The sequence below is a fragment of the Perna viridis genome, chromosome 15 (genome assembly GCF_037379345.1).
Source record: "Perna viridis isolate PV_CMFRI_1.1 ecotype Kerala chromosome 15, ASM3737934v1, whole genome shotgun sequence".
In the NCBI taxonomy this organism is placed as follows: Eukaryota; Metazoa; Mollusca; class Bivalvia; order Mytilida; family Mytilidae; genus Perna; species Perna viridis.
In genome coordinates, this window is record NC_142459.1 from 6,324,799 (window position 1) to 6,348,371 (window position 23,573).

Here is a 23,573-nt window from a genome sequence, read left to right on the forward strand (position 1 = left end):
CAAAACAGCCCACAGTCTTGTTTTCATGGAGAATGCAAATTTTATCTACTTCCTTCATTTTGGTTTTGTTTTATAAGATTTATTTCTGGTATTTTGCACATACCAGTGTACACCAACAAAAGATACAAATCAAATTATAATAAATGGCAGAAAATAAACTTAATTACAGGATACAGTGTATTTGGTAATGGCTTTTATACCATTCGGGTAAAAATATTAAAAACTTAGTTAATTAAATCAATTTAATATTTCAACAAACAATATAAATAATGTATAGAAATATAATATATATATGTAATGTCTAACAGAACTTGGAAGGTTACTCTTGGATCATTATGGTGTATCCATCTGCACCATGAAAACTGATTTATTCATCGGGTCATAATTTTCCTTTCCTCGTTTGTCTACCCTGGACTTGACTTTTTATGAGCAACTTTGCAGGTGTTTCTAGAAAAGCAGAGGACACTTACCCTACCGGTGCACCTGGTCCATGCTCTCAGTTTTTAGTGGAGTCCGAGTGGCTCATTTGCTTTTGTTACTTTGTATGTATGATTTTAGTTACTTTATGTTCTTGGTTGTGTATGTCTGTTTTCCATGTCTGGTCTTTGTCCCTGGATTACATTCTTTTGATTACCGCTATAACCTTGGTTCCCTTGATTACTCTTACAATCTCTAACACAAGTTTAATAATCAAATATTGATCTTAATTGTCTCAATTTTAAATCAGAAAAACAGAGTTACAAACTTATATAAACACATCGATTTTGCTATTTTCATTCACTGCTTACAAAATTAGCTAAGAAATTAAGTAGCAGCCTTTGTAAGAATCATGCAAAATCGGAAAAATGTGACACACCCCAAAAAAGACTGCATATTTTTATTTTCGTAATTAAGTTATTTTATGGGTCTATATTATGAAATGTGTAATTATTCATTCAAATCTGCCTGCTCTTAAGAGATAATCAACATTAAAAATCCAATAGATTCTATTGTATTTGAATGTCATTTACAGAGTTATCTCTCTTAATTTCGAAATCTACAGTGCATTCTATATAATTTTTATCTCCTATGCACACGAAAAACCAAATGTTAATTTCTATTTACTAAAGCATTTTAAACAAAATATCAAAAATAAAAATACATAGGCTTTCCAACCATGTATCACATTTTGCATGATTCTTAGCTGGAGTACTACTTAATATCATTTTAGTTTAAAATGTTTTTTTTACCATTATGAAACAACGTTCCAAAACTTCATGAAATCGTTCATGTTTCAAAACAAAATATATTTACAATAACAAATAAAGTCATTCTCTAAAGAATCACAGAAAACAATGCTACTAATAGACCTTATATATTCAAATGTCTTTAGACCACACCCATGGTAAAACGGTGATAAACATATAACAAACCACATAGACATATGATAGTATCATTTCAAAATCATAGATAAGTATTACCCAATTTTGTCAGTCAAAGATGAATTCAAATGGTCACATTTTTGTGTAACACAAAGACTGCATCTTTTAAAAAAAAAACCAAAAAAACAAGAAACAGCCATTAGAATCCTTCATGGCAATTTCACTTAATTATTGTTTTACTGTTTTACCACAGGCTGGTCATTTTTGTCATTATTTTACACTTGGGGTAAAATAAGTCAACATAGATGACCAGCCCATGGTTAGTTAAACAATGATAGAATGCAGTCTCCCAGAATTATTTCTTAATAATTGAATTCAATATCAATATCATGTCTTTATGGTTTATTTATTAAGACAGATCTATACAGTACGAAAAAAAAGTTTGGGTTCTGTCGATATTGTTGTGAAACTGCCCAACTAAACTAAATGTTGGTTTTCAAGCCATATTTCACATTTCAAGAAGTGCCTCATAACTCATTATAAAGCTGTATTGGTTTAAATAATAAAAAAAAAACATCATATTTTTTCTCTGGCAATAAGCAACGTAAACAGCACCCTCATCATTTTTTTTAGAGCAATAAGCAGAAAAGAAATATTTCTCTCCCTTACTAATTTTCATTAAGAATGGCCTGAGAACGAAGAAAATCACTTTGTATGGCCTATTGAGGAACAAAACAAACGAACACAATGAAATATATATTACATAGAAAATAGCCCTTCAAAAAACATAGCAAAGAATTAAGTACAGCCCAGTCATAAAACCAGGCAGAAGCTTATGATTAGTGATTAATGCATTTCTTAATCCCAATATATATTTTGATTGGAAATCCTTCAGTAGGCCTCATAGAAACTGTATAAGAAAATAAATATGAAAATGAAAGTTGCCCACTGGAGATATTAACACTTAAAATTTAGTAACATTCTACTATGGAAAAGTACGGGAAAATTTTTACACTGTAACCAGTAAAAACATATTTCATGATATATAGCAGATAAAAAGTAATGAACATAAGAAGAGTTGTAGAGTCGTTTTGAGGACATAACACACATATCTGAATAGTTTCATTGATTATCTTGAGATATGATGAATCACACCCTACCATATTTAATTAAGTACTTCTCCGTCTAAGAATCAGGTACAATGTGTATAAGATGTGGCACATCAGGAAAAACACAGAGATTTTATTGCATTAACCAAGTATTTATACCCGATAACGTCCAGAAATAACCATTAAAGTGTTTGTAAAATTTGCCTTTTTAAGCTATTGATAGGTCAAATTCAGTTGAAATGCACTATGGAAAAATGGCGGGAAAATTTTCCCGCACTTTTTCTTAATATAAGCAGTCAAAAAATATCTTCAGTTGTTTTCTAGATGAAATGAATATATTTTTGGCAAAAGACCAAATTGAGAAAAATAATGTGCCACCCATTGCCTGATTCTTACACAGAATGGTACTTAAATACTGGTACATGTTCTTAACTACAGCTTCATCCATTTGAGAGTTAGGTATATGAAGCATGAAATCCTTTGACATGGCTGTCAAAACATTTAATGAGGAAAACTGCTAGTATCTTTCTTTTTTTAAAAAGAATACAGGCCCATCCTAAATTTTATTTGAAGTTATTGAGCTAATTACTTACTTTAAAAATAACAAAATTCATTTATAGATTTATCTATGTAACTAAGTCTGTTATGAGTAATAAAGATCACTTTAAAAAGAAAATATCCTCCAAAATATGACTCTCTTCTTGTTCCTCGATGGTGCTCTCATCTTCAAAGTCATTTTGATTTTTACTAGGGATCTTGCCACGAGACAATGGACTTGGTCTGACACCGCGAGACAGTGGGCTTCGGTAGCTGTTAGATAAATGTGGACTTGAGATATCCTCGTCTATTGAATTCACAATGTCTACAACAGATAGTGTTTTGTCCCTGCAAAACAGAATACAGATTTAATTTATCTGTAACATAACATTAGAAAAACTGTGAGCAAGCTCACAGAAAAAAAATACTCAAAGCTTCCAATGGAGTTAAACCCATAATTTGTTTTTTTTCCTCCCTTATGACCAAACAAACTATAATTTTATTCCTTCATGCACATTAACATATGATGCTAAACCTTCCTACAAAATTTCATCAAATTCCTTGAGCAGAATAGGATGAGTTGAGCTGACAAGAAATGTGGACAGACGGACAGACAGGGTGATTCCTATATACCCCAAAACTTTCTTCGTAGGGGTTTAACTAGAAAAACTGAGAGCATTGCTTAATACTTCTCACTCCCCATTTGATAACATGTGCCTTAAACCCCCAATATTGATTTGGATCAAAATCTGAAATAGAAGGTGCACAATGGGAACATGTAATAGAGATTCTGTGAAAGTTTCATTCAATTCAGTTCAGTGGTAAATGATAAGTAAGGGATAAGAGGGTGTCCCCATATTAACAAATGGTAAAGTCCATGGTTTCCTATATGAAACCCCCAAACTGATTCTGATCAAAATCTAAAATAGAAGGTGCACAATGGGAATAAGTTATGAAGATTCTGTGAAAATTTCCTTAAATGAAGGTGTAACAGATTAGAGATTGGTACCCTCTGTGTAGCAGAAGGCATGAAAGAAGTATGGACGGAAGAAAGGACGGATACCCCATCACTATATAAACCCCCTTTGAATGGGAGTATGAAAACAAAAGGTACCTCCATTCAACCACAAAAGTCATTAAACTTCTTCAAGGCTTCTGACCACATAGTGATAGACAAAGTTGTGTAAGTTTGACTACAACAACAAGCTCACCCTGGTGCCTTTACAGCTGGAGATACAATACTGCGACCTCTGTTTGATGGTAAGGGGAGATTACCCTGTCTGTGACCACCAGGTGAACTAAAAACAAACAAAAATTCATATATTTCAATTTTGATACCACATAAACATTGATTAAGTTGTGGCATTTCAATATTTTTGGAATACAAGTTTAGTATATAATCTCTGTCACTAAGTACTGCAATTATTCCATCACATAACTACAAATTTCTCCCATCATTCAAGGCTATGTCACTATTTTATATTTACAATATGAACTTCATGGATGTTATTTTAGTGCTAAAAATTTTAAGGTTTAAATAATTTAATGCTAAAAATTCAGTCAAGATTAAAATAGTTCAAATGTAAGTGTTTGTAAGAATCAGGCAAAATGGGAAAAATCAAAAACATGCATGTCAAAATCCCACCGATCTGACAGTAAAATATCACTCAATGATATCTTCTTTATTTGAAAAGATGATATGCCCAGAAAATTTTCAATAGAATGTTAGAAAAATGAGGTATTTGACAGAGTTATCTGCCCTCATAATGTTAATTTTCAGTGCGTTTCAATGAAATTGGAACTCAATGGGCCAGCATGGTATGGAAAATCTGGTCTGTTTTCTTTGGTTCCGATGGTGAACATAGTCAAATTTAAGTATCAAAATGGTGGGTTTTTCATACCATATTTCACTGCCTGATTCTTACAGATACTCTTATGCTGCAGATTATCAAAAATATAATGGGACCTTATACCAAACAGTCTTAAGCTTATGTAAGGAGTTCCTTTTACCTCGAGAGATTAGCAGTAACCTCAGTCATTTTATCAATTAACTGGTTTACTTCTGCCTTCGTAGGTGTGCTCCCATTATCATGCGGAAACACTCTGGAAATACTGGTACCAACATCATTTCTGGGAGGGGTGTAAAGGATGTCTTCTGCTGGGTTTGGATATTCCAATCTTGTTATGCTAGTTGCAACATCAGCTTTGGGAGGGGTAACAGGTATATTAGCTTGGACAGAACATTCCATTCTGGAAATACTGGTTCCTTTTTCAGCAGTAGGAGGGGTATGAGGCAAAGGGGAGGTAGCAATGGAATGCCTGGATAATCTGCCTGGAAAACGGGAGAAACACAAAATTATTGTAGAATGTTTACCTCTCACAATTTTATTTAATCTTAAGATATCATTCCATGTTAGTAAAAAATTCTTCCTGTTAAATTTGAAGAATTTCTGAAATTGGATTGATTTGGGAGATAAATGTGTAACTATGGGTTTTTGAAAAAAAAAAAAACAACACAGATCTGAATTATAGAAAGGCCTATCATTACGCAAAAATGTAGCATATGTAGACCTAAGCTGCACTATTGGTTCCGCTTTTGATCTACACCATGAGTCACCTCTACCATTGACAGTGCCGAACTTTTTATGGACTGGTATTTAATAGGTTAATAATCATAACTCAAAAACAATCGTCCTTTGTATAAAAAAAATGGCGATAAATAAGTAAAACATAGCCATTTTTATTAAAGTAAAGGAGAAACTAAATACAAATGAAATTCAAGTCAAACATGGTGAAGTGAAATAAAGAGCAGGTCTAATAAATAAATAAATAAATAATGACCTAGCACCCCCTCTTTTTCTGAGGAACCCTGGCTGGCACCCCTCCCTTTTCAAAGTATCTAGATCCACCCCTGAATTAGATTGAATTCACTTAAAATTTAAATGGTGATTGTATGCAATACTATCTGAAAAAAGGATTGTCACACAGATTTTGGTCAATTTAGGGAATTTGAATGGGAAGGTTTTTTCAAGGCATAAGTTATACTGATGGTGAAAAATACAACAGAAGATATACTTTCTATGTATCCAAGTCTGTCCACTATGTACTAGTATTATAAGACAATTTTCTGGAAGACCTTTCATCAACAGATCTGAAAATAATACATTCACTCATTTTTTACTAAGAGTTCAAATTTACCTTCAAAAGTGAAAGATTCTGGACTTTTCAAAGTTAAAAATTCATGGTCCACTTGAAAAAAGCCAAAAGTCCCCAATAAAGTGTCGATGTAAAGGGTTAAACGTTCAGGACCAAGACTAATGAAATATTCAAGGTCCACGGTGAGAAATTGAGAGTCCTGGAACTCGGACCACCACTAATTTGAACTCCTGTTTTACAGTAAACCAAATTATTTTGTGGGCCATTATTTTCACTGATTTCATTAGCAAGAACAAACATTAGGACAAGTCACTGTGTAACAGGTATTATAGATACATTTAAAGAGAGAACAATAGACTGTAAGTTGTGGTATCAAATATTTTTTATTTTTCATGTCCATAGTCATAGATAGGGTTATGTGAGATAACTGAAATATCTGGACTTAAATTTGGGGAGCTTTTATTTTCGTGATACCCTGGACCTAAGAAATGTAGTAAAAATTACAACCTTGCAAATTTTCTCCTCCAAAAATGAAGCCAAAATTCATAAAAAACTAAAGATAATCAATGAAAATAAAACCTCTGTAGACCATTTCATATAGAATATTACAACATACCATGGTCCACCAAGTCAGCGGCTTCATTGGGAATATCATCATCATCACTGAGAGGCTTGTCAAAGTCCAGTTTATCTACCCTACCATTAAACACACTGCCGTCATCTTGAGCACCGAACTGGACATGATCTTCTAACGAATTAATTCTCTCATGCTGAATCTTGCGTTTCTCAATCAATTGTCTCTGCCTATCCTGTAATTGTTTCTCCTGATCCTGAAGCACTTGTTTGAGTCGATTTTGTTCCTCTAGAAGTTTTTCTCTCTGCCTCAGAAGTTCACGTTTACGATCACCAGGTTTCAGTTTCTTGTAGTATTTCATGTACTCTCGATCTCCGACCTGACTTGACTGAAGGTTTGGAGAATATTGGAGATTCTCGTCACTCTCTATCTTGTCTTTAAATCCAACCTGTAAAAGAAGACATCCTTCAAACTGATGAGATATTTTGTACTTTTTGTGTGGTAGTAAAATTAAGTAGGTAGACCTAAAGTAAGGGAAATAACTGCTACAAATCATTGGAACATTTGTATTCAGCATTTTACATCAATCTCATGTAAGCATCAAAGTAACTTTCATTCTGTTTCAAATGAAAGCTTGATAGGCTTTGGGGATATTGAATATGATACAAGCATACCACTGATTTCAAGAGATATGTCCTTAACCATAGGTCTACCTCCTTAGGGATCTTCTCAAAAGCATTTGTATTCATATTTAACAATTCTGGCTCTACCAGTCCAAAACCTTTGTGCCTAGTATAATATGCATTCATAATGAGTGATTCTATTGTTCATGATTTTTTTTTTAAATCATAAAAATCTATCAATAGATTAGATGAAGTTCAAGACACAAATATAAATAATCTATCAAATAAATTAAGAGAAGTTCAAGACAAACAAAAGGATGAGCATAATTTCCCCCATTTAATCGTGGATGAGATACAGAAAAGCAGAAATGGGAATATTTGGAAGTAAATACGAGATTAAATCTTCAATTTCATAAAAGTTTCTTCAGGGTTTTAAAGTAGATCATACCTACATGTATTTAGTTGAGCATCATTTTTAGTACCTTGCAATTTGTAGAAAAAATATATTTCTCGAAGTGCAAGCACACTGTAGTATTTAAGTAGCAGTCTATGTAAGAATCATGCAAATTCTGTAATATGTGATACACTCAGAAAAAAAAAGGCTACACGTTTCAATTTTTGTTATTAAGTTTCTTTATAAGGCTATATGATAAAATGTATAATTAATCATTCCAACCTCTCTGCTCTTAGGAGACAATTCACACTGAAAATCCAATAGTTTCTGCTGTTCTATACCATTTATATCTGTTATGAACAAGGGTTACATAAAAATCTACGTTACTTTCTGTTTAAATAATCATAAAAAACAAAATTTCAAAAATAAATATATGTAGGCTTCCCAACTATGTATCACATTTTGCCTGATTCTTAGCATGATTGCTATTTACTTACACTGAGCAACTTGGCGGGTGTTTCTAGAAAAGCAGAGGACGCTTACCCTACCGGTGCACCTGGTCCATGCTCCCAGTTTTTAGTGGAGTCCGAGTTGCTCATTTGCTTTTGTTACTTTGTATGTATGATTTTAGTTATTTTATGTTCTTTGTTGTGTATGTCTGTTTTCCATGTCTGGTCTTTGTCCCTGGATTGCATTCTTTTGATTACCACTATAACCTTGGTTCCCTTGATTACTCTTTCAAAATCAATCGATAAGGAATTTTGACAAATCTTCATGAATGGCAAAACTTTATATAAAAAAAAAGACACACACACACCTGCTACTATCAAATTTGCATTTACAATTTACATAAGATACATGCAAACACAAAGCTTTTTTTATCGTACCCAACCTGAACCTCAAAGCTTACAAAGGTACAGTACCTGAACCGATCTGTGCAACAAAAATTGCGACCAGTCATTGATCACCGATCAGTTTTCTGGTCAGTCATCGATCCTTCAAAACCAGTGATTGCATCACATGACCACGGAGCGGTCACGGTATTTTACAGTTTTATTGTTTTCTTTGTCAATTTTACACATATCTACATAATGTTATAGATTTAAACATCAATTTATACTTTTATTTTACATTAATTTTATTTCAAACACATCTTATATCATTTTACATAACAAAACTGCGATCAGACCGGTCACAGGTCATCAATCCGTCAAATTGTTGTGCGGATCGGTTCAAGGACTGCATCCATACCAACATTAAAATTGCTTTATATACAGAATTACACCCTCTGAATTTTATGAAAAAACAATTGTTTGAAAGTGATTGTAAAAAAATTGTCTCTAGTCCTAAAATGCTTTCCTTCACCAGCACACATATACCTGTACACCATATGTTTCTGATATCATAACAACAGACTTGGGTTTCTTAAAGTATATTTATATATTAGAAAGAAAATGATTAAAATGACACAATCAATTCATAATTCTGTCCAAATTTGATAGATTTTTATATTTCGTTTTATAGTTTTCCCACCCCAGTCCTAGGTTAGAGGGAGGTTTGAGCGCTCACAAACATGTTTATAACTACTACATACTACACATGCCTGTCCCAAGCCAGGACTTTACAGTCCAGTGGCTGTCATGGTATTTTATGTTCATTGTACATATTTTTTCTATAGACAATGTTTATTTTCGTCTTTTATGAATAGTTTAACATAATTTTATATTTTTTGGGCCTTTTACAGCTTGCTTTATGGTATAAGTTCATCCATCATTGAAAAACATGTTGTGATCTGTAGAAGTTTAATCATTCACTGCCTGGCATTTGAGGAATGACTATTTCATTGGTAATCATGCTAGATCTCCTATTTTTTATATATATTTATAATCTACAATAGAGATTATTCTAATAACAATCACCTGAAGAACTGCCTTACAAAGCTAACAGGACAAGATTGAACTTTCTTTCACACCAAGATTGAAATACTTATGAAATAAAAGAAAGTAAAAAAGTTTCCAGTTAACTATCAGTTTCCAGTTAACTATTTAAGTCAATTCATCATGTATTTGTAATTCCCTGACATGATTTTACTAAGGCAACGAAATAGCTGAAATTTGTGAAAACAGATGAAAACTTGTGGTTAATAAATACAAATGGTAAAATTCAAATTTAAAAATGTGGAAAAAATCATATCTAAATTCAATGAAAAGAAGGCCAACTGCATTCCATGAAGTTTACTGTTTTACTAGCTATAATAAGTTTACTTGTAATGTCAATTGATACTGATTTTATGAAATTTGCCTTTAACCTTACCTTATTTTTCTGATGAAGGTCAACCCTTGAACTTCTGGGAGTTTGACCTCCTGACCCTGGATTAGATGACCTTGGACTTGTATCAGGAATCAGTGGTACAAGATCATGTGATTCAGCCATGTAAGGATGGATATCCATACTTTTATGAGTACTGGACATGACAGGATCACGGAACTTCCTTGGTGCTCTTTCCCTCTTCACTTCATGCTGGTAGTTTGATGGATCAACTAAAATAGTACTGGGGACATCAAACGATTTCTGCATTGCAATCTCCTTATCTATCATGGAAGTTATAGGTCTGCCAACCTTCATTTTTACCTCCTCTCTACTCATACGACGTGGTCTCTGAGTCTCTCTTGGTGATCTCCCTTGATATGATGCTGGCGACCGTGATCTCTGACTTATAGGTGTACTGATCCCATCATACTGTACTTGGAAAGGCTCTTGTGTCCTACCAGCTGAGAGCTGAAATTAGATGTTTAAAAATTTACTATATTTTAGCAGTGTAACAATTCCATTCTGCCACAGATCTGTTCATATTTTTCACATTATTCTATGGAAATGATCCATATGATCGGTAAAATCCTGAACTTTCTGAAATTTTAACAAAGGTACTATAGAGACATTCCCAATCTGTAATGCGTAATTTGCAGTCAAAATCCGTAGAAAATACAGAAAATCTGTATAGGTAAACACCTTTTGGATGCTGACATCATTCAATACAAATAATGATTATTGGCTGATGATCCAATTTGAGATTTTTACTTTCATGTTTTGTTAGTCTTATTTCATTTACATTGCAACAGATTACAAAGAAAATAATTCATTGTCACATCTGTAATGACTAGCAGGTGTTTCTAGAAAAGCTTACCTTACCAGTACACCTGGTCCATGGAGTCCAAGTTGCTCATTTGCTTTTGTTCCTTTGTATGTATTATTTTAGTTACTTAATGTTCTTTGTTGTGTATGTCTGTTTTCCATGCCTGGTCTTTGCCCATGGATTACATTCTTTTGATTTCCACTAGAACCTTGGTTCCCTTGATTACTCACTCTTAATCCAAAATATTTTAATTGTAAATCCAGTTGTAGACCCCATAGGAAATATTAGGAAATATAACTGGAGTTATTAGAACTTAAAATTTGGTTATGTTCGACTACATAGAAAGTACTGGAAAATTTACCCCCAGAAATTTTACACAATAACCAGTCAAAAAAACTTTTACGATAAGTAGCAGATCCAAGGGCATGAACATAGGAAGAGTTGTTTTCAGGACCTAAGAAACGTATACATTTGTAATTTCATTGATCATCCTAAGATATGATGAATCACCCCCTGCCAGATTTTTAGAAAGAACCATACATAACCACTATTTACACAAAAAGGGTATTAATTATGCCCAAATGACTGGTTTAAAGCCCTAACGTGCCCTTTAATCCTAAAATCATGTCCCTCTTTCTTTATGCTTGAGCTGGATCACTGACCTGTTGTTCTCTGAGAGATTCATCCAGTATTTTCTCCTTGTCAAGAATCTGGTCCTGGTACTTTGATAACAACTCATGGCACTGGAACAACCTCTGTTGTATATCTGTAATACATGTATCATTAAGCAAACTACCGGTTATTTTCATAGCAAGTGATATGTTGGTGTACTTTCCTCTTTCATTCACCCTGGACTTACTTTTTATGAGCAACTAGGGGGGTGTTTCTAGAAAAGCAGAAGACCCTTACCCTACTGGTGCACCTGGTCCATGCTCCCAGTATTAATTGAGTCCGAGTTGCTCATTTACTTTTGTTGCTTTGTAAGTATCATTTCGGTTATTTTATGTTCTCTGGTGTGTGTGTGCTTTCCCTATCTGGTCTTTGTCCCTGGACTAAATTCTTTTGATTTCTGCTAGAATCTTGGTTCCCTTGATCACTCTTATGTAAATATTTTGCATAATTCATATTTGTGTTTCCAGACATGCACGTACAGCTAAAATATGCCAAAAGTACCATCTGGAAAATTAATGGTTTTGCGGAAGTTCACAATGCTGAGGATAATATGCAGTGTTCTCCCCATGCCATTATAGCACTGTACTTTACAGTGCTGATTCTTAGCATAGTGGTATCAGTAATTAATTTTAGTTGGAATGCACAATGGGCACTGTGCTGTAATTTTGGAGAAAGGCCATATGAGCTGTGATATGCCAGCAAGCACTGTGCTATTTAAAAAAATATGGGGAGAACACTGATATAGCAATGTATGGACCAACTGATTGCTCCAAAAAGGTATCTTGACCAAAGCATAGGTAATGTCAATTCAAATTATTGGGGTGACCAAAAAATCCATTTATTGCAATTTGACCTATAGTATCATAAAATTTGCTGTATTACAATTTTCAAATGTAGCCCACTTTGTAGTGATCAAACAGGCGAAAACCGAAAATCATATTTTTCAAATAATGAAGCCTATTGGAAAGCCAGGCTGTCCATATGATGAAAATGATTGTTAAAATCCTGAATTTTGTGACTTTTTATCATAGGTACTATAGAGAAAGTCACAATCCATACAGTGTAATATGCACTTAAAATTCATAGAAAATACAGACAGTTATTTATGATTAACACCCCTGGAAATGTTTAGAAGGTCAACAAAAGTCTATCAATTCAAAATTCACCAACTAATGAAATGATGACAAGCATGAAAATTACTGTACATAATGGAGGTGTGCAGGGTCAAAGAATTTTGATTTTTGAAGTTTAGATATAATTGGACGTAGGTATTTACTATTTTGGAATTAAATTATATACTAGTGCATTTGTTGCATTTCACAATATCTAACCACACATTAAAATCTTTTCACTATACATGTATTTCTTAAATATATATACATGTATGTATAAAAATACAGACCACAGGGGATTGCTCCAGCTACCAAATATGCAGCCTGATGAATATATACATGTAAACACGAAAAAGGTGGACCTAAATTTAATTTGTAGAAATATGGAGTTAGGATGTACAATCGATGTGTTATGGTGATATCTGTGTTCATTTATTAGATTCATCATTTGTCAAATGATTGCTGAGCTGTAAATAGTAATATTTTCCATTTTATTTGAAAAAAAACTTGAGTTGAAGCGAGGCACCCTCAAATCTGGGATCATCCTTTTCTTGTTTATATTTTCGTCAGGCTGCATATCTGATAGTGAAAGCAAGCCCCTGTGGGCAGACCAACAACATAGTAACATCATAGTAAATGTATATAAAAAATGTCAATACCTTCCCTTTCCTTCAGTGCTTTTTCTTGCTCTTGTACCAAGTTTAATACCTGCTTTTCAAAATTTTCTCTTTCATCTTTCAGCAAACCCAAGCATTTTTCCTTTTCCTCTCCAACTCTGTAAGACAATAGGTGAGATCATTGTAACTACTTGTAGTATTGAAAGCCAGTCTTATTCAAAAAGTTAAACTCATAACTCAATAAAAGGGTACTTAGAAATAAACTGGGTTCAGATTCATTAAACATCTCAAATTGAGATTTTCCTCAAATCCTATCTCAACTCAAATTTCAACCAATTAGATCACTAGAAATCGAAGAATGGAAGAAAAACAGAGGAAATTCTCAACTTCAGATTTTTTTTTATGAAACCCAGGCCTGAACTGAAAACCTATAAGACATTTACTATCTATAATTTCATGCAGTCACAAAAAACCTATTACCATTCTGAGGCAACGATATGAAAGTCTGAAGTGAACTTTAAACACGAGGCCGACATATTGATGACAAACTGGGTTTTCCAACACTGAATTGTGCTGGATGTTTTATTGAATGATTGTGTGAAGATACATGTACATTTCCCTACCAAAGCAATTACAACTAAACCTTTAATATTAAAATTAAACTTGACCTTTATTCTTTTCACATCAAACAACATTTCAAACTTTGAAAGGATCTGTCAAATACTTTTTCTAGTTATTGCATGGTCAACACTTGGCAGCCACCCAGCCATAATAATTGATTTTTTTCCTTCTAAATGATTGATTGTTGAGTGTTGGTGTTTAACGCCTGAGCAGCAATATTTCAGCTATATCCAGACAATGAACATGAAATGAATAATAAAATGAACATGAAATGATGATGAAATGAAAGATGTAATGGGACACAAGGATAACGGGGTTGGCAAATTTTGATTGTCACTGGAAATAGGGAAAGGTTGGTAGGGTTGGGTAATTTATCCTCCTGTTGGGGAGCTCAAAGGTTCCTACTCCAATCAAATACCACAGCAGGGCTCTTTAACGTGTGAGGAACGTGGCATCTTTCCCAACACGGTGCACCACTATGGTTAGCAGTCAAGTTTTCCATATTATAGCCTGACAACCCAAGCATGAAACACACCAGAGGTACCCCATTCCACCACCTTGGGCACACAACCCAGTGGATCTGTGGTCACACAGCCCTAGCCCCAGCCAGGGTTATGAGCACTATTTAGTCGCCTTTTACGACAAACTTGGTGTTGCTGTAGGTCTACTCTTTTGACACCCTGAGCCGCACAGGACTAACATTTTTATAGATCCACATATTTAAAAGGGGGCTTCCAGAGAGTGTTGACTGCAGAAATTTGACCAGGTTGAAGCTACAACAATTTGAACTCCCTTTGTTGATTAACAAAGTCAACATTTTGTACATTTTATTTGCAATGCTTCCTAACATTAAAAAAAAAACGCAAGTAAGTGATGCATTAAGTGGGTGTCCATGCAACAATCAGGTAGTGGCACATGACAAATTTTGTTTTAAAAAAATTTTCATCCATTTTTTACTTCAAATGCATCTTTTCTCAAAGTTGAGTGTTGATATTTGCTGCAACAAATTACACTGAAAGCACCAGAATTCATTGAGAAAGGGAGATAACTCTTTATTTTGTGCAAACTTTGGTTGCTTTGTTAGGGTACTTCAAAATCATTTTTAAACCATCCATTGCCAATTAAAATAAATCTTTCATACATATGATAAAAACATTGAAAAAAAATCAGAGGGAAATAAAACATGTTGTGTGATTCCTATAATAAATTTGCCTGATTTTTTACATGGGCAACTCAGAATTAACTTTGATCATACTTGGCAAGTTCTTTAATTAGGTTAGCCACTCTTTTCTTGTCCTCAGCACACAGGTCCTTCAGAGATATCTTGCCTTTCTTATTTCCTCTATTAATTTTACTTTCTAATGTGTCATCAGAACTGGTATAGGTCTAGTAAATATAATTAAATCATCTTAGTGACATTAAAGACAGGCATATCATGCTTTTTTTTTGGGAATAGAATGTTCCATTGTTTGTGGGAATAGAATGTTCCATTGTTTTTGGGAATAGAATGTTCCATTGTTTTTGGGGATTTTGAATGTTCCTTGTTAGGTAAATCAGTCTCTTTATGTTGAAAATGCTTTAATATTCAATATTCATTCAACTGTACATTTATGGAGGTAGACCTAGGGTAAGGGACACAACTCTTACAAATAATTGGAACATTTGTATTCAGAATTTAACATCAATCTCATGTAAGCATCAAAGTAACTTTGACTTATTTCATTCTGTTTCAAATCAAAGCTTCATAGGCTTTGCGGAAATTGAATATGATACAAACATATCAATAATTTCAAGAGTCATGTCCCTAACCATACGTCTACCTATTTAAATTTGGCCAAGGTTGATTTACCTTTGACATTAGTCAGTTTTGATTGGCTCACTATAAAAATTTTCATCTGATTGACACTTCCTTTAACTTTATTTGTAGAATCTTCTTGGTAATGTCATAATTATCTTCATATTGACTTCAGTTGAAAATGTGATTTACATTAGTCAGTAATTGATGGGTTTCTAAAAAAAATATTAAAATATTTGTAGGCCTATAAAGTTCACCATGGTGGATGACAATTTAACTATGGGGCTGATTTTTTAACCATTGCAAAAATATTTTAACTATGGCAGTCTGCCATGCTAAAACAGCTCATGGAGAACCCTGTATATAAGCATCTTTGTTTTTACCATGTTAACATACCATCACTTTTGCTTTAGGTGTAAAGGTCTCTACCTGGGGCTGTTTAATAGGAATTTTTGGTTTTATTTCTAATGTTCTTTTACACTTCACACGAGGACGTCTGTTTCCCTTTTTGGACAATCCTAAAAAAGAATAAAAACAGCATTACTGACCTGTACATGCAACTAAAGAATCTGCTTTTGGCCATATTTTATGAAAATGTATCATTGGATTATGTACCCTTTATGTTTAACATACACAGGCAAATGTGCCACACATGAGAATAATATGGTTTGCATCATATGATTATCATATAAATCGAGCACCATATGATAATCATGTTTTGGTATACATATGATTAACACATGATTATCATATGATAATCATATGTTTTTCACAAACATGATTGTCATATGTTTTTAAGCCAAAATTATCATATGAGAATCATGTGATAATCATATGACTATCATATGTTCAATATCCTATGATTGTCATATGATTATCATATGAATTGAGCACCATATGATTATCATATGTGACACATTTGGCTGTGTATGTGAAGAGATTCCCAGACTGCAGTATGTAACTTTTGTGGAAAATACGGACAATCTATAAAGGGAAAACTTCTAGCCCTGGCACCATAAAAGTTGAAAAATATGTGAATCTGAGAATGTTCTTAACTTCCATGGTAACTTCAATCAAATCTTTGAAATAGATGACATCACATACAGTTAAGAATTTTCTAAGATTTTAAAGAAATTTACTAGTTTTGTATTGTTGGGGCCTGGTATAATCAATAATGAAAATTTAAAATTTCATAAAGAATGCTGTAAAAGATCTGATTCCTTTTATTCAAAGAAAACATGTCATACTTTATGACTAAAGTGGTAAGTAATTGACTCGTTTTTTCTTTTAAAAATTCCTTTGGCAATGACATTGCTCATAGTGGTCAAATGTAAATGAAAATATTTCCAAGTCATACAAATTACAACACCGATCTACTACATACAGTACTTGAACCGATCCATGCAACAAAAATTGCGATCGGTCATTGATCACCGATCAGTTTCCTGTCAGTCATTGATCCGTCAAACCAGTCCATTAAACTGGTGATCACATCAGGTGACCACAGAGCAGTCACTGTATTTTACGATTTTTCTTGTTTTCTTTGTTAATTTTACACATATTTACATAATGTAATAGCTTAAAACATCAATTTATACTTTTATTTTACATTTACAATGTACTTTATTTTGAACAGATATTACGTCATTTTATACAAAAAAACTGCGATCAGATCGGTCACCGATCCGTCAAATCATTGCGCGGATTGGTTCAAGGACTGTACATGTACCTATTAAGGGTTATAATCTCTTTAAACAATCCATGGAACACGATGCTATGCAATATTGCTGCTCATTACAATTCAAAATGTGTCAAAAAAATTTAACATGAATTTCTTTAATAATATCACTATTGGGTTAACTTCTAAGGATTTACACTACTATCAACCAAAATTTTTTTAATTCCTCCACTCTGACTCCATCAAAGTGAAGACTTATATAAAATTTCTCCATATCAATATATTTTCTGCCCATTACTGAAATGTTATTAAACAGTCAGAACCATTAAATAAACCTTGTGATGAAGATAGAAGACTAAGACATTACATAAAGTGGTGACTCCACTAACAAAATCTCCACTGTGAGTGGAGAAATTAAAATTTGTGTTGAAAGTGTAAAAATTTTTGATAATTCACACTGAGAAATAAATTCAGTAATTTCACTCTAGGACACCAAAACATTACAACACGAATATCAGTCCACAATTCACAAAATTTAAAATTTATGTTCAATTGAAAATAGCAACTAATAGTGGAGAAAATATTTATAATGATTTAAATCACTTATGCCAAGAATGCATTAAGATTTAACTTGTGTGCGTTATAAGTTCCACACACTTGTTATATCTAGGCATTGTTTGGCACTTGTGATTGTATTTTGGTGGTATACTCTTCCCAATTATTGTCCTATCAAGGAGGTAGACCTACGGTAAGGGACATAACTCTTTAAATCAGTGATATGTTTGTATCATATTCAATTTCACCAAAGCCTTTCAAGCTTTCCCTTAAAACGGAATGAAATCAGTCAAAGTTACTTTGATGCTTAGATGAGATGGTTGTAAAATGGTAAATAAAAACATTCCACTGATTTGTAAGAGTTGTGACCCTTATCCTAGGTCTACCTCCTCAAGTGTGATTCTAAGAATCAAGAAAAATGTGAAAAATCAGAAACATGCATGTCAAAACCCCAGAGATCTGACAATGAAATATCACTCATGGATACCTTTTCTATTTGAAAAGACAATTATTTCATCTCTGTATCACAGGCTTGGCTCAGAAATTTTTCAATAAAATCTTAGAAAAATGAGTTTTTGACAGAGTTATCTGTCCTTAAAATATTCATTTTTAGTGCATTTCGTGAAATTGTAACATCAATGGACCAACATGATATGGAAAATCTTGTCTGTTTTTCTTGATTCTGATGGTGAAAATAGTCAAATTAAACTATCAAAATGGTGTTTTTTTTCATACCATGTTTCACCAACTGCCTGACACTTACATGTAATTTACAGTGATTTTCCTAGTTTTTTTTTATCAAGTATAAATACATGTACTAAGAAAATGTTTCAAATCAAACAATTGGGAATTTTACTTCCAAACTTTGGATAATATTTTTCTTTGGGAATGGGGACTGAATTTAAACTCAAAATAAGGGTTGAAAAATCACTGATGAAAATAGTCACTGACCCCTCTGCAATTACCTGGAATATAAGCATCAGCAGATTCTCCACTACTGTCCATATCTACAAAAACGATATTAATCTCATCAAAGTTGAAGGACAAGACTACATTGTTTTTGATTAAATACAATCCAAATTTTTCATGGACAGATTAACATGTACACGTACCATGGTAAAAATATTTTCAACCACTGTCAAATTGTAGACCGGTCTCACTAATTAGCGACAAGAAGAAAAAATAGCGACAAGAAGCGTCAAGAAGCGACAAGAAGCGTCAAGAAGAAAAAAATAGCGACAAGAAGAAAAAAAATAGCGACAAGAGGGAAAACTAGCGATAAAAAGAGAAAAAAATAGCGACAAGAAAAAAAAATAGCCACAAGAGGGAAAACTAGCGATAAAAAGAGAAAAAAATAGCGAAAAGAAGGGAAAAATAGCGATAAGAAGAAAAAATTAGGGACAAGAGAGAAAACAAGAAGGAAATTAGTGATAAAAAGGCACAAAATAGCGTCAAGAAAGAAACAATAGTGACAAGAAGGCAAATAAAAATAAAAAATAAATCAACCCAATTAGAATTGTTATACAAATTCAAAAGATATTAAGTAATAAAATAAAGAAATATACTACTAAAAATAGAAAAAAGAAAAATTAATTAGCAACTTCAGATTGATTAAGAGATAAGCATTAATTTCTGTCTATTTTTTCCTGTAATTTAATTGGCTTGTATATTGTTTTGGGGCGGCCTTGTGCATAATTATTCATACACACGTGTTTACCTTCAGGCAATAACAAGAAGCCGTGTAATTGACGACGGCACGTGGGTCAGATTAAGTTAATTAGTTTTAATTTGCAAGCAAATTATTCTTTGATCATTTCGAGTGAATAATAAAATGAATATAATTATGCAAATGAACATGTAATTAATGTAATAATTAGCTTGGGTAAATGTAAAAGTATAACTTTATGATTAATAGTAATAAAAACATTGATGGAATGTTTTTGTAACATTTAAAGGATTTGATCTTTTTATAAATAATACATCCATGTTTATTTAAATTTTACTCGCCCAAGCTTAATGAAGCCACAACTAACTACCACTTTGACATAAATTCATGATCACGCATATTCTATTCGATTCTTGCAAAAATATAACATGAAAAAGAGCAGCGACCCTTCGCATAGACAAAATGTTGCTGATGATATGCAAACTGTCATCAATATGAATTCTGCAAAACACCCATTTTTAAAAGAGATAGTGCAGACCTCTGGCAAGCCACCAAATATAATTTGTTATATAGATTTTCAAATGAAACACTTTGCCAATGCTTGCAGGTCTTCTATCATTGGTGTTGACAGAACTTTTAATCTTGGCGCTTGCTTTGTCACAACAACAGTGTTCCAAGAACACAAGCTAAAACGAAAAGGGAAAGGTATGAGTCCGATTATCATGGGTCCGATTTATTTGCATTGGGATGGAGCATTTCACACCTACCAAAGATTTTTCACTCATATTGCCTCAATGCTTGATATTTCAATAACTGATACTTTACTTAGTGTAAATAACATTGTCATCGGCTCAGACGAAGAACGGGCAATAGTGAAAGCAATTAAGTCTAGCTTTCCGGATTCTGATTTAACTTTGTGTACAAGACACTTAAGTGAAAATGTATCAAGACATTTGAAAAACAAAGTAGGGGTAAATGAGAGAGAATCTAAGAAAATACTGACTGATTTATTTGGAGATAATGGGCTCATAGAATCAAATACAACTGTTGATTTTACATCACAGGCCACTGATATTGAACGCAAGTACGAAGACATTGTCGGTCCATATCTCACAAACAAAGTTATTCCTACTATCAAGGAATATGTGTACAAAGCAAGAAAAAGTGACTCAAGAATTCCATTGCAATGGAAAAATAACAACTGCGAATCGATGAACCACATCCTGAAACTGAATCAGGATTGGAAACCAGAAAAACTGCCAGAGCTGGTAAATAAAATCCATAAGGAAATTCAATTGCAAGAGAGCTTAATCGTAGGTGCACTGTACGCACACGGGGACTACGAATTAAACACACAAGTTAGCCACTTGCAGTGTACAAAGTCACTCTGGCAGAGCAAATCTGAAAAAGAAAGAGCACTTGTTCTTCAAAAATTCTTGAGTCACGGTAGCAAGGCTATTGATAAGGGCACAGTAACAACATCTACCGATGGGGGATTGGTAATCCCCAAAACAAATGCATGTGCACAAAAGCCAGGGCAGAGAAAACGAGTGAGATCGGCTAAGACAATGTCTGCTAAGAAAGTCAAATTTCAGTGACGGAACAGAGACTTGTGTCCATTAAACACGTTTTGGCTTAGAATTTGTAAATATGTATATATGTAATGTCAATAAAACAAAAAACGAACAAAGAAAATCTATATATATGTATATATTCGTTTAAAAATCTTCATAATTCTGAAAAAAAGTTTTTGTTTCATAAGAAAACTTACACACATTACGAACACTATTTTTGGAAAACCCCTAAATATATATCAAAAATAAATATATAAAAATATCCTACTAAATCGATGAAAAAAAAAATAAGAACAACTGATCTAAATTATTTCGTTTTTGATTCAAGGAAAACCAAACTTTACAAAAAGATCAGTTTGTCAAATCCAAGACATATCTTTTGGTCAAATTATAGGGATGAATATTTTACATTTACAAATAAATATTTAAAAAAAACATTAAATATTCTTATCAAAGATTTTTATTCAAAATTTATATATTTGGCAAAATTAAAGCACATGTCTAATGCAAAATTAATTGAAAAAAAAATTGGCATAGAGCGTTACTGATGAGACTTAAGTAGTCGAAACATGTGCATTAAAACTGATATTTGACAATTCCAAAGTAAATATTTTCAAAAGAACATTCAAGTTTCTCATCAAAGATTTATATTCAAAATTTATATTTGGCAAAATTTCAGCACGTCTAACGCAAAATTAATTAGTTCAAAAAAAAATTGGCATAGAGCGTTACTGATGAGACTTAAGTAGTCGAAACATATGCACTAAAACGGATACAAGTATAGTCAATATTGGCACGAATGTAAAGACAGGCAACACATAAAAATCTTGTTCTTCGGATCTTTTTTTCTTCTTGACGCTTCTTGTCGACTTCTTGTCGCTTGTCAAGTTTTGTAGCTAAAAATAAATGTTAAATTTAAAAAAGGAAACTTTACACTTTAAAAAATACTGGTGAGACTTTAATATATTAGCCAAAAATGTGCAGCAGAATCTAATATACCATTACTGTAAACAATGAAAATATATTTTCTTATCTATATAATTTTTCTTCTTGTCGCTTTTTCTGATTTTGTGACGCTTCTTGAGGGTTCTTGTAGCTTTTTATTGTTCTTTATGCTATTATTTTCTTCTTGTCGCTATTTTTCTCTTCTTGACGCTTCTTGTCGGCTTCTTGACGCTTCTTGTCGTTTCTTGTCACTTCTTGTCGCTAATTAGTGAGACCCCAATCCAAATTTTTCATGGACAGATTAACATGTACACGTACCATGGTAAAAATATTCTCAACCACTGTCAAATTGTAGACCACCATAGTGTTATAAAAAAGAAAATTAATGTTTTATTTTTGAGGAAAGGTTTCTACTTTTGTTCTGACACTTGAGTCTCCAACACAGAATTATTTTCGAGTCCACAATACCCGTCTCAAACATTGTTCTACCTTTTCAAAATTATTTTTCTCAAGTTCCTCTGACATGGATCTCTCCGGTGTTTTACGATTTCAAATTCTCTGAGCAAGTCAAAATTTGATGTGTGAACGTCATTAAGTTTGTGTCACTTTCCTTTTGGCATGTAGAAAACTTGAATTTCTAAAAGGATCTGTTAGTTGGAAAGTGGACTTGAATTAAGGCAAAGTTAATTTTCATTTGAAGTTTTCTGATGGAAATCTAAAATAAAAGAATATCCTAAAACACTGCAATCTAGCGGACATTATTGTATCATGAAACTTCAGAGTAACCTGGCTGTATCATGACATTGAAACTGAACATGTGAAAAGTGATCTGTTTTTTTTTTTTTTTTTTAAAAAGATAAATGTTCCAAATTTTGGAGGAAACAAAATTGTATAATGATTCTATATTTTCTCGGGAAATTAGTACTAGAACAGTTATAGGCATAGTTTCAAATAAAAATATTGATTTTGGTAGCTGCTGATATACAGATAACATTTTTGAATTTTAAAATTATGTTTATCCACATCAAATACCCCTCCCTTTTTGCATGATATTCACCAGGTAGCCCTACAAAATATAGTTCGAGCTGGACGTGTTGAAACACGAACTCGTTAAAAAATATTAGCCATCTATTAATTACTGTCAGATATGCAACATTGTGATTAGGGCAGCTAACTTGTCATCATTAGAAAATTTCTCAGTGAGCTAAATGCATTTTAAATTACCGAAGTTTGACCAAAAGACGTTATTTTTCATTTCTAATGTCATAACTGAATCAAAACATTGCGCCTTGGATCCGGAAGTTGCTTTACGCATGTACTAATAAAACGATTGACGGAAAGGGTACAGAATAAAAACTCGGCATGTTTTACATTTTTGAAAGTTATACGTTTTTTTTTTATTTGTTATCAATGGTTTAAAATAATTTTGTTTTCAGACAGTAAAAACCCAG

The 23,573-nt window shown here is 32.9% G+C and overlaps 2 protein-coding genes across 8 annotated transcripts; one reads left to right on the forward strand and one right to left on the reverse strand.

The window, feature by feature from the left end:
* Positions 1-228: 228 nt before the first annotated feature.
* On the reverse strand, positions 229-23,430 carry LOC148596715 (uncharacterized). Of its 7 annotated transcripts, XM_088563217.1 has the most exons (13): positions 23,347-23,430; positions 22,612-22,837; positions 18,903-18,944; positions 16,101-16,222; positions 15,165-15,295; positions 13,331-13,446; positions 11,550-11,653; positions 10,068-10,532; positions 9,134-9,178; positions 6,780-7,185; positions 5,018-5,339; positions 4,219-4,305; positions 229-3,355 (listed from the first exon to the last, which is right to left on the reverse strand). In XM_088563217.1, exons 3-13 carry the CDS (start codon positions 18,940-18,942, stop codon positions 3,130-3,132), a joined length of 2,064 nt encoding a protein of 687 aa, XP_088419343.1. In that variant the 5' UTR covers positions 18,943-18,944; positions 22,612-22,837; positions 23,347-23,430; the 3' UTR covers positions 229-3,129. The 7 variants fall into 7 exon arrangements, with proteins under 7 accessions (XP_088419343.1, XP_088419347.1, XP_088419340.1 ...); XM_088563221.1 differs by lacking the exon at positions 22,612-22,837 and having other exon boundaries at positions 18,889-18,944; positions 23,347-23,427; XM_088563214.1 differs by lacking the exon at positions 22,612-22,837 and having other exon boundaries at positions 23,347-23,425.
* LOC148596716 (uncharacterized) lies at positions 20,014-21,364 on the forward strand (the record flags this gene model as incomplete). The annotated part of the gene is made up of 1 exon (XM_088564262.1): positions 20,014-21,364. A coding segment is annotated over one exon (1,188 nt), but the record flags the coding sequence as incomplete, so codon positions are not given.
* Positions 23,431-23,573: the final 143 nt, after the last annotated feature.